This window comes from Humulus lupulus, chromosome 6, assembly GCF_963169125.1.
Source record: "Humulus lupulus chromosome 6, drHumLupu1.1, whole genome shotgun sequence".
Classification (NCBI taxonomy): domain Eukaryota; kingdom Viridiplantae; phylum Streptophyta; class Magnoliopsida; order Rosales; family Cannabaceae; genus Humulus; species Humulus lupulus.
This window is the reverse complement of record NC_084798.1, coordinates 32,277,261-32,290,430: the sequence shown is the minus strand read 5'-3', so window position 1 is coordinate 32,290,430 and position 13,170 is coordinate 32,277,261. Positions and strand designations below refer to the sequence as shown.

Below are 13,170 nucleotides of genomic sequence, written 5' to 3'. Positions count from 1 at the left end.
GTTGTTAGCCGCCTGCCAACGCTCATACTTGTCCCTCACAGACTTGGTAGCTCCTTCAGCTGGAACTTTCGGGGATTCCTTAGTCATGACGAACTTGGAGTTGTCACCTATCAACACAATGTTGATGTTTTGCTTCCATTTAAGGAAGTTTTCTCCAGTGAGTTTTTCCATCGAAAGTTGAGAAAGGATGGGAGTAGACACAGCCATAACTCAAAACTACAAATTACCAATAAAATAGAAATCAATCACATTTGCTCAATAAAACTTCTATTCACACAAATTTCAAGAAATAACACAACATATACCAAAAATATGTAAGATATGAGAAAAAATACCAAAAACAATCATATCTCTATTTCTTTAGGTTTTTAACTAATCTATGATACACTTGTCCTGGTTGGCGAGAGTAAAAAATACAACTAGTTAAATAGAGTTGTAAACTCATTTAATAATGGACACCACTATTAACAACCTACTATTCGATCAAAATAAGAAAACAAAATCTCTTATTTTATGAGCTAGACCCACGGTTTCAATAATCATAGATTTAGTTATAGTAGTCACCGTAGGGGTGAGTCTAGTAGAATTTGACCTATAATTATCTATCTTTCGAAATCTAACCTTGTCAAAATAACTAATGAACACCTTCCGTAGGGGGACGAATCAAAGCGCCTCGAGGCCCCATTAAGCTATTGACTATGTTAAACCAACGGTGGAGATCGAATAAAATCCTTAAAATAAGCTCATTATAAAATTAAAATAGTATTTTTATTATTTATTTTTAGAAAATCAATGACTATGGTTTTTCCAAAAAAATTAAACAGATTAAAATTTTTTAAAACCAAAGTCCTATAATTTCTTATTAATTCTAAAGTGTCACATTGAAACAAATTCAATTAATTTAGAATTAATTTGTTGTTAATAAATATTTAAGTTTAACTAATATAATGAACCTATACAATTAAGTCCAACTCAGGTAAATGAGCATTAACAATTGGACTTGTATGGAGGAGGGCTGGGTTCAGCATGTCGTTCCCACTACAAAGACCCTCTATCTTCCATACAAGGTCCAAGAGACAAGAATTTAAACCTTCGATTTATTAATTGTTATTAATTGATCAGGCCCATTATAGTCATGCAAAGCAAATGAGCATTCACAAGTGGAATCACCTACAAGAGAGGAATTTAAACTTTACATTTTCTAATGGGCCCAAATAAAGCCTATCATTTTATGAATATTTTATTTGGCAAAATATCATATATCTAACAAACATATGAGCCACTATATGCATCTAAGCCCAATTGCCAAAATACCACATATAGTGCAAACAGACATGTTATAATTGGATGGGCCTAATCATGTTACTATATGAGCAATTCTATGAATTTATGCAAAAATACCACAATTGATTTCATTTGCAAAAATACCACAATTAATTATCTAGAATTTATCACAAAAAATTTAATTAATTAAATTTTTACAAAAAATAAGTCAATTTAAATGAAATTTATCAATAATTAACAATAGTTAATTTAAATTTCATTTATCAACAATCAACTTGGTTTTAGGTTAATTTGAAAAAAAAAATTAATTTAATTTAAATAGGATTTATCAACAATTAACCAAAGTTAATTTAAATCCTATTTATTAAAAAAAATATTTTATTAATTGGCTGAAAAAAAAAATGATATTTTTCAAAATTTAACCAATTTTAAATTTTAAAATCAATATCTTAACTATTTTCCAAAATATCTTGTGTTGTTACAACTATTTGCTAATATTTTAACCATTTTAAAAAAATAAAATATAAATAGTTATAACAATCCTAAAATATCTCAAAATAGTTAAACAAATTCAAATATCTATAAAAATATCTAACTAACAATATTCAAATTTCAAAAAATTTAAATATTAAAAACTATAGAATAAAAAGATATTTATATTTTCAAATAAAGATTTTAAAAAAAATCAAGAATTTAAATGAAAATATCTAAAATATCTTATATCATAATTCTAATATTTTAAAAGAATTAAAATTAAGTTGTTAGTCTATTTTGAAATTTGAATTTGAATCTTTGTAGAAAATATCTAATTATTTAAATCTCAACTAACAAAAATATCTTTATTTTAAAATAATTAAATTATAAAACAAAAAAAAAGATATTTTTGGTTTTGATAATAAATAATGTATTTTCACAATTAATTTTTTTTTTAAATTCTAAAAAAAAAAACTGGATCGAGTACTGTTCACCCGCATGGCTGGGGTGCGCGTGCGCATGGGAGCCCGTGCAAAAAAAATTTCCAAAACTTTTTTGAGCAATTTTTCAAACCAAAACTATTTTCTAATTAATTTTTAACATGTTTTACACAAAATAAAGCATATATAAAAATTAATAGCATAGAAAACACAACAAAATAACCTAAAAATTGCTAAAATTCACATAAAATCAATATGCTTCATAAAAACATGAAAACCATCCAATTATTTAAACATATCAAATAATCCAATTTTAAACATGTTCATGCATGAAAATAAAGATTACCAAAGGCTCTGAGGCCAGTTGTGGGATAAGCTTATACAGGATCCTTATTTATTTTCTTGTATATCTAATATTAAAGAAATTAATACGAGATAGCCTAAAACATGTTTCTAAAATTGAATTCAAAGAGAAACAAAGAATAGAATACTTACAGTATACGCAGCGGAATTAAAGAGTCCTTCCTTCAGTTTCTCTAACTCTTGTATCCTCTCTGTCGCAGAGTATTATCAAGAAACTAAACCGATCTTCTATTTTCTTCACAATCTGCCAATGTATCCTTATAACCACCTAGACTAGTGTGGGTAATTCTCAACACATGAGATATATATAGAGAGAATAAGAGAAAATAACAAAGAGTCTTAGAAAATGACTTGTGTTTAGAGAGAATCTACAACTATCAGAAAATCTAACTTGTGACTTATCAAACTTATGTTTTGATTTCTCTCTAAGCACTCATTTTACAGACTTAATTAGGCCATTTAATTTAATTAAAAAATCAATAAAATAACAGTCATTTTGAAGCCCTAGGTCGAAATTATCATGGGCTATAAGCCCGTGAAATTTCCCATTTGATTATAAGCCCATTGGACTTAAAATCAAGACATGTATTATTTTCTATTGATTTAATTAATTAAATAATTATTTAAATCCTTTATCAAATTAATTATTTATAATTTGAACCTTGATTTAAATTTATTTATTAATTTAGATACCAATTTATCTTAATTAATAAATCTGCCATAATTTCTCTTTTCTTCTCAAAATTACACAACTCTGTGAAGCTATTCAAAATTGACCTGGTCAACTTTGATAATTCTAATTGATGATTAAATCAATTAATTGAGACTATCTAGATGATTTTATCCAAGGTACAATGGGGACCATGGGCCTATGAAATCAAGCTCCAATAAGTTATCATAAATCTAATAAATAAATTTACTAACTTATTAATTCCTCGTGACTCCACTATAGACTCGGAATTGCACTCTTGAATTCATAGAACGCTCTATAACAAATATAGATACGCTATTAATTATCCATTGTTACAACCATAATTGTCACTCAATCCTCTATAGACAGTCTACAATGAGATAGGACTAAAATACCGTTTTACCCCTCATTATATTTTATCCTTAAAACACTTAGTTCCTTATAAATGATATTTCAGTAAACTAATTTAATTACTGAAATGAGATCTCTATCATTTAACACCTTGAACCAAACTAAAATGAAACTATCATTTCACTTCTTCATCAGAAGCTATAGATGTTCATATCTATGATTAACACTCCCACTCAATTATACTACCGGGTTCCCAAGATGTAAGTACGGGCTATTCCGTAGGGTAAGCTGGTAACGAACAAGTCAAAGAACTCAAATAATACAATCAGTTAGAATACTAACCACTCAGAATTGAGATTGAATTGACATACGGTCAACTATATGATATGACTAGAATAGATAATAACGATATGTTTACTTATCTTATCAACTGTCAATATCGGTCATGTCCGATGTAACAAATACATCCGGTCTTATCTACTTTGCTAATGTTCTGGAAAGAACATAACACTGTAATGTGTAAGTAGATCATATCGTAGATTGGCAAGTCAATGTAAATCCTGTGCACTGACTAATCATAGGACTAACTTATTATGAACATATAATCATATTTATATTCCAATGTGATTACGTCACTATAAATAAGATTAGTTATATGCTCGGGATTTAATAGAAGTTTATATTAAACAAATAATCATGAAAATAAAACACGTGAGCAAAGTGATTGACCAAGTAAAAAAATGATTTATATTCTTTTATTGATAATAAAATGAGATTACAAAGAATTTGGGTTTTAATTAGGGCATAAAACCCCAACATATACGACCACTAATGATCACTCTGGTGGCTTGCAGACCTCCAATGATGATGAACTAAATTCTTAGAGCAAAAAAATTTCAATGTCTCGGAAACTATTCCCAATAGAGGTAAAATAGAAAAAAAAGTAGTTAGAAATGGATTCAACTAAATATTTTGGTGTCACTATTGATGAAAATCCACCAAAGGTTGTATATACAATAAGACTGCATTTTGACCTAATTTAACATTATTCAACACCAAACAATATTAAAACTATATATTCAAAAAATGACTTGGGAAAGCCCCACGGAATTATGGCTCGACTGAAGAGTTAGAAACGCCTTCAAAAAAGGGAAAAATATTAGAACTAAAATTGTAGGACTTTACCCCAAAGGGAGCCCTTCCAGAAATTCTCGAAGGCCTGAGCAAAACCCAGGCCTAAGAGGGGGTTTGGAAATAGTTTTCAACCAGCAATAGACGCGCCTCGGTTATAACCTCACTAGCTGCGTCATTGCCCCAAGCGCAAAGATGCTTTTGTCAGGGCTCTTCCAATTGGTTTTATATTACAACTCAAGCAAAACCTAACTCTCTCTAATCCATGTGGGACAAACAAAGAAAAGTAGCTCAAATTAAGTGCGAGGGCGTGGCATATTGTCAGGTTCAAACAAAACAATACAATACTCGATTCTTAACTTGTTCTCTTCAACGCTTTGCTATATTATTATTTATCATCTCAGTCTACAATAACTTCTCAATTTGGACCTAAACTTTAATCTACACAGATTATTTTGGCCTCTCAATAATTCATTCTGAATGACATCAATCAATATATAATATTTTAACATCATTTTTCAATATTTAATAATATTATTCTTTATTTTTATGCTGGAATGGTGGATAGATTAAGGCTTGCTATTGATTGACTCATTGAAAGTAATAATTAAAATGGGGAACAATAAAAAGATCATGAAAATAATAACAATATGAAAGTGTATATTATAATATTAAAATGATTTTTAAGAACGTTTTTACAAAAATAAAATAACATATTTATAACATAGATATTCTTCTCATTATAAATCTGACATCCGAGTTAGAATGAAAATGTACAAATTTACTTGTTATGCACTCACTAATCTTATTTGCTCTTTACACAACAGGTAAGAGTACATGATACAACAAAGATGTTAGGATCTTCATATGTTGAAACAGAGGGTAGTATTTCAATGTCCTACATCAGAAATCTTCAATACACATTAAAGATTGGTTCTCCATCATAAGAATCTGGTTGCAATGTGTTCTGCAATAGCTAAACTTGAAGTTAAACCCGGTGACTCGATTCCGATGAGGTTAACAAGAGTAGCTACACCATGGGTATCCGCCCCCTGAATGAAGAAAATCAAAGTAGTAATTTTGTTTTTAATCAAACAAATTTACCAGCCAAAATCTTTAGACAAAGCACATTGAAAGCTGAATAAAACCAAACTAGGAAAGGAAAATCAGTTTGGCTAGATTGCGTTAGAACATCCCTCTAAATGGTATATATAGACTGTAGAAAAACAAATCAAACAAATGCTAATGACTATTCCCAAAATCATGGCAAACCACAAACTGATTCTACTGCTAGAATATAATACAATTAATATTGAAATCTATTTTGATTTTTCTTGATTTCTGCCAATACTCTCCAAGCATATTTGTCTTGAAGGTTTAAGCCAATTCCACACAAACTATTGATGCATTTTCTAAGTTGTAATTACTTCGTTTAGTTTATTTCACAATCAAATCACCAAGCTATTACACATTATTTGAATCTTCCTCGCGATTGTTTTTTTACTCAGACATCTCCCAAACTTGCACAGCAGGTCCAAATTAGAAATTGGGCTCCCTGCCTAAATCTCCAATATATGGATAACAGAAAAATATAGAAATGGCTATGTACCTCAAAATTGGACACAAAATAAGATAAAAATTCAATTATAAAGATTCTTCAAAGCATTCAACTGAGAAACTATAAGTAAAATATGCTCCCTTAAGAAGTACAAATATAACAATACAATAGAAGATGCTAGCACTGGCCCTCAACTACGGTATATGTTTTCTGATCAATATTAATTACAGATAGTCTAGTAAAAACACATACTAAGAAATAATATCAGGCATAAGAAAAGCACAAGAACTGACCTGTACTACAAAATCGACGGGTGGCTGTCCAGGACCTGAAAGTTTTGGTCGAATTCCTGCATATTCGGGCTGAAGAGAACCATCCTTCAAATTTGGGTAGTACTTTCTAATATCGCTCAGCACGAGTGGCATCTACAGAGTAGTCAAACCTGAAATCAATGTTTATTTAAGCTTTTAAGCATGCGTGCAACAACTTTGTACAGGAACACTAAGAAAGTAACGGCCGGAACCACTAAGTCTATCCAAGTGATTGAGTGGGTATGTTGTGAGTAAGAGATACAACTACCTGCTTCTTAATTTTTTTTAATTCTTAGAAGGAAAGAAACAACAATCAGAAAGGGAAACAATTGACTGAAATGCACATATCAATTATTATGTGTTACAATTGACCTTAACTCTCGCCCTCGGAAAGCTAATTGAGGAGTCTAATGTATTTTTATATCATACATACTCCATATATCAAGATTTTCTATCCAATTTCAATTCATGTAAACCAATGAATGTATGTTACATCATTTAAAATACTTAAATAAAAATAAAAAGTTGGAAACTAATTTAAGATGAGTTGTCATGCATTCATCAGTTAGACATGAACTGAGACACTAATATTGGACAGAAGATTTTGATTCATCCTTTTCATATGTTATCAGCATTCAGCACAGCAGAATCAAAACATGGAAAGCCTAACCTAATGACATGTAACTTTTATAAAGTAAGTGACTTTCTGTTCAAAAAGCTCCTACAAATCTTATTGACTCATGAAACGTCTAAAACTCAGGTGAAATAGAAGCTACTATGGCAGCCAATTGGCGTTTCTCTCATTTGGAGAATAATTCTCTCAATTAGTAATGAAGGGCTAGATGGACAACAAACAAGGACAAAGAAACATTACTTGTTTAGAAAGATTGAAATAAACATAACAGTACACCATTCTCACCAGCCTGGAATCTCCTTCTAGTTGGATGTATTGGCGGTGTGAAAGTTTGGCAATGTAGAGGCCAGGTCGAGCTGCCATGGCTTCTCCAACAAGAGCATTAGAAGCGGGCACATGCTCAGTGACCGCCCAAAGGACTTTCTCTGAAGAAGTTCTAGCAATCGCACTGAGGACCATCTGGTCTAGGCCAACCGCTATATCGAATTGGTCTTAATCCATCCCTCAGGAGAGGGAATGTAAATATTGATCGTGGAGATCCTCGATGTGGAAACAAAAGGAATGATCACTTCCTGGTATTCAACAAATCTCATTTTCAGTTCCATAGCAGTGTCTTGCGGGTTGGGTCTAGCATTCTCATGGACCATCATGTTCCTGCAATGCCATATAGAATTCATCGTGATAGAAGCAAATAATGGAAAGTGGTCAGCGTTGATTCCTACCCTGTTCAATCCTCAAATAAAGTCCAGTCATTTACTGCAATTCAGAGTTGTATCAGTTCTTGGCACAATGTTCCGATGGTTAGAGTACCAAAGGCATCTGGCAAAATTGCAAAAGAGGAACACATGGTTTATGGTTTTGGCTTCTTTACTAACAAAGAACTTTAGCAGCCCATTCCAATGAAATTTTGATTCCTACACTCGGCATGTTTGGTTTATTGGAATTTACATTGGAATGGAATCACAAATCTCATTCATTTGTTTGCTTTGGAGTATTAGCTCTAGAAATAGCTTTCCAATGAAATCAAAATTCTATTAAATGGTGGAATTTGGATTCATGTGCTCCACCAACGAAGGGGCATCATCCTTTCCAATATAATATTCAAAATAAAAGTGAAATGACCATTTAACCCAACTTTTTTCTCCATAAATAAAAAGTTTTAGTCTATCATAAACTAAGTAATAATTTTTATTTATAAAAAAAATTAATTTAAATTATCTATAATAATGATATTATTTTATTTTGAATTTAAATCATAAATATCTTTCTAAATTACTCAAATTTTGAATATTTTAAAAAATATAAATAAAATAATTAAAGTAGAGACATTTTTGTCAATTTATCACTTATTTTGTTGCATTTCCACACTAAACCAAACAAAATAATCATGATTACAATGTTCATTCTAACAACAAACCAGACATAGTAATCAATTCTCCTTACCATTCTTATTCTATTCCATTACTATTCTCATTACAATTACCATTACCATTCCATTCCACCAAACCAAACGTCACTTAGTGGAATAACAATTCAAGTCTCTTTCCTTAGGAATCCTTCATTACTACACTTATTTGTCCATTTTGCCCATACTAGAAAATAAGGTTATTTATATATCATATATATATATATAATATTTAATATATTTTTTAAGATCATATTATATGTACACATAAAACACACACTCAATATATACACCATCTCTGTTCACATGTGAAATTGGCCAACGATCGTATGTACAATATATGACACATTTTGAACGGAATGAATCTAATATACGACAGAGTACAAATATCTAAACAAAAACACATAGAAATTTATAGTGGTTCAACGCTTGTTCTTATGAATAGTAATAACCTAATCCACTTAGTCTTTAGTATTGAGTCTCTCGATAGACAATTACAAAGATTAACTCAGAATTCACTCCTCACAAGTTCGTCCAAATGATCAATCCAAAAAGTCCGAAAAAAGAGATCTCTTGAAATGAAGCCATGGGTCCTTTATTTATAGTACCCAGGGGATGTTAGATGATCAGTAAGAGTGGGGATCGTGGTTTGGTACACGATCATTGGGAGTGAAGATGCGTGTCCACCCTCCCATGATTATGAGATCCTGGGTCTTCCTGTTGTCTTCTCTGAATCGTGGTCAGTAATGCACAATTGAGACCTTCGAGAAAATGCTAAGTCTTGATTGGTTTATGAGACTTAGGTGCTAGGCTCGACGACCCTTTAGAGCTTGGGTGCTAGACCTGTTGGTCCTCTAGGTGCTAGGCCTGTGATCTTTTGGGTGCTAGGCCCGTTGATTTGCTGGGTGATAGGCCTGTTGATCTCAGTTTGAACGAGCGTGAGTTTTACCCAGTGAAGTGTCTTTGGGAGGTGTAGGCCGACCACCCTATGAAGGATAGGGTGGGCCAACCACCCCTAGGGGGCCAATGCAGACCGACCACCCCTAGGGGGTTTAGTCCTAGTTGACTTTCTATAGGTCCTGGACCTATCTTTTTGCTCATCGGTCTTTTTTCAATACTTCGTCGTTTTTCCCTGATTTGTGATGCCACGTGCTACTTTTCATTCGCCACGTCATCTCTGGATTTTTGAGGGATAACAATCTCTTCTATATAAATAGTGTGTAGATAACATAAATTCTTGGTTTTAACTATTTGTTTCGTTAACTTTGACGGAATATTCTAAATATTTAACGAAATATACCTTTAAAACTAATTAAAAACATATATATTTGTGAGTTATATTAATAAAAATTCAAATATTAAAATATAAATTCAAATTCAAATGTTATAAAATATAATTATTATAGTAATATATAATACAAAAATAAATATTCAATAACTATATTAATATTGTTGACCTGTGAAATTGGTCAACAGTCGTATGTACAGTATACGACACCTTTTGAACGAAATGAATATAATATATGATAGAGTACAAATATCTTAAATAAACACACAGAAATTTTATAGTGGTTCAGCCTTGTTCTGATGAATAGTAATAACCTAATCCACTTAGTCTTTGGTATTGAATCACTCGATAGACAATTACATGGACGAACTAAAGTATTCATTCGTCACCAATTTGCCCAGAGTTTCTCCCCAGAAAATATCTCTCTCAAAATAGTTTCCAGGAAGATCAAAAAAGAAGAAGCCTCCTTTATGAAGCCCTGGGTCCTTTATTTATAGTACCTAGGGGATGTTACATGATCAGTAATACTGGATCGTGGTTTGGTACACGACTATTGGGTAGTGGGGATACGTATCCACCTTCCCATGATTATGAGATTGTGGTTCTTCCCGTTGTCTTCTCTGGATCGTGATTGATAATGCATGATTGAGACATTCGAAAAAATGCTAGGTCTTGACTGGTCTATGAGACTTAGGTGCTAGGCTCGACGACCCTTTAGAGCTTGGGTGCTAGGCCTGATGACCTTAGTTTGAACGAGTTTGAGTTTTATCCAGCGAAGTGTATTTGGGAGTATAGGTCGACCACCCTATGAAGAATAGGGTGGGCTGACCACCCATGTGGCTCTTGAGCAGGTCAGGCCGACCACCCGTAGGGGGTTTTTGGCCTAATCAACTTCTCTATAGGTCATGGACCTATCTGTTTTGCTTATCGGTCTTTTTTCAATACTTCGTCGTTTTTCACTGGGCTGTGATGCCACGTGCCACTTTCTCATTCGCCACATCATCCCTGGATTTTTTAGGGATAACAAATATAAATTTAAATGTTATAAAATTTTATTATGATAATAATATATAATCCTAATTTTTTTACTAATTATACTAATATAAATTTAAATATTATAAAATATTATTATGATAATAATATTTAATACAAGTACTATATATAATACTTATATTAATATAAATTTAAATATTATAAAATATCATTATAATACATAATTTTTATTTTTATTAAAAAAATTATCATATATGTTTAAAAAAATTATCATATTATCTATATATATATTTTAAAAAAAATTATAAACAATGTTTTAATTTAATTTTTCATTTAATACGTTTATGTCATTCTGTTATATATAATATTATTTATTTAAATAAAATTTACATGGCAATGATACAAATTTAATAAAAACAATTAATAAATTCTATAAATAAAATTAAGCAAACGTGCATTGCACGTTGATTTTATCTAATATATATATGTGTATTATGTTCATAATAACCATAAATAAACATATATATATATATATAGTTATATATATAGTTATATAAAGCCATAAAAATATATTAATTCATATATTATAATTATTATTACTGAATACATTAATTTTAAAATATCATTTTTATTTATTTAAAAATATTTTTTGTTATGCATTTAAATCATAAATATTTTTTAAATTTACTTATATTTTGATTATTTAAAACAAAAATATAAACCAAAAAGTGAAGTAGGGGTATTTTTGTCAATTAATTACTGATTTCAATGTTCATTCTAACAACAAACCAAACATCATAATCAATTCCTATTACCATTCTTATTTCATTCCATTACTTTTGCGATTAAAAAATCATACTGGCCTTTCCATTTTCTCATGTAAACAAAGTTTCTCCCCATTTAAGCTAAAAACACTCATTCTCATAATTGCATCTTCTTATTATTCTTTTTCTTCTTCCCTTTTGAAAGAAATTACTGCAAAATTTAAATATCTTAAATTGAGGAGTTTGATTGTACGCATACAATTTAAAGGTAGTGGAAACTAAATGAAATATGAGATTTATTTTAATTTTTTTTGATAAATATGACTTTTTTTCTCTTAAGTTTTGTATGACATAATTTATTTATTTATTTATATTTTATGGGATTATTTTCTCATATTTTTATAATTTTATTGAAATATGCCATAAATTTAATATAAAACTTAGTATTCATTTTTTTTTAATTACTTTTAGAATATTTTTATTACTGTATTTTTTTAATTATATTTAAGTTAATAATATATATAAAAATAATTGTATACATGAAACAATATAATTTCTTCCATCATATATATACATATATTATTGTTACTGTTATTATTATTTTTATATGTATATACATATATATTCCATTATAAAACAGTACACAAATTTATATATGTATATGTGAATATATTATTATTATTGTTATTATATTGTTTTTATACATACATACAAATTTGAAGCGATGGGATTGGCTTTCACCGATTGTGTGTAACGCCCTAATTTCTCATAATATTATCGAGAATACATCATTGGATCATAAACATAAATATTGCTAATTTATATAAGAAAATCATAATAAGCAAAGGGATCCCATGTCTTTACAAAAAAAAAAAAGAAAAAGGGTTTTTAACAAAATGAACTAAACAACATTTAAATAAAAAGAAAAACTTGAAAGAAAATGTTTTGTAAATAAAGTAATAGGCTCGTTGATCATTCCTCGGCTATATGGTCCCCACGAATATATCACTAACCTCTTAGGTCTCACTCGTCATCGGCCTTTCTATTCTCAATTGTCTGCACAACAACATAATAAGGAGTGAGCTTCTAAGCCCAGTAAGGAAAATACAAACAAGCAATCATATAACTACATAATCATAACAAACATACTATAAGTTCATACAAGAGTTCATAACGACGCTAATTTATACTAATCATACAAGATCATATTATATTCTAGGCCATAACATAGGTCATAATAACAAGACAGGTATAAGAAAAAGATAAGTGCTTAGAAAGGGGTGGCAATTAAGCCCTGGACATAAGTCCGTCATACAATTTTGGCAACCGAGCCTACCGGACATCAACTTAGGTCTGTCATACATTTTTGAACACCTTAGGTCCATCCACACTTATCTTCTTATTGTACCTAAAATTTTAAGGCCATACATATCACAAACTAAACCACCTAATTTTCCTTACCTTGAGTGTGGAAAAAGAGAAG

General features: G+C 30.3%; 1 protein-coding gene, 1 long non-coding RNA gene and 1 other non-coding gene across 3 annotated transcripts; 1 reads left to right on the top strand and 2 right to left on the bottom strand.

Annotated features, from left to right (window-relative positions):
* Positions 1–4,556: 4,556 nt before the first annotated feature.
* LOC133784937 (uncharacterized) lies at positions 4,557–4,878 on the top strand. Its single transcript, XM_062224202.1, has 2 exons — positions 4,557–4,627; positions 4,731–4,878. Exons 1-2 carry the CDS (start codon positions 4,557–4,559, stop codon positions 4,876–4,878), a joined length of 219 nt encoding a protein of 72 aa, XP_062080186.1.
* LOC133787211 (U4 spliceosomal RNA) lies at positions 4,781–4,931 on the bottom strand. The gene has a single exon (XR_009872245.1). It is a non-coding gene; the product is annotated as a U4 spliceosomal RNA (small nuclear RNA).
* A 519-nt stretch (positions 4,932–5,450) lies between these two features.
* LOC133783945 (uncharacterized) lies at positions 5,451–6,699 on the bottom strand. Its single transcript, XR_009871040.1, has 2 exons — positions 6,586–6,699; positions 5,451–5,786 (listed from the first exon to the last, which is right to left on the bottom strand). It is a non-coding gene; the product is annotated as an uncharacterized LOC133783945 (long non-coding RNA).
* Between the last annotated feature and the right edge of the window lie 6,471 nt (positions 6,700–13,170).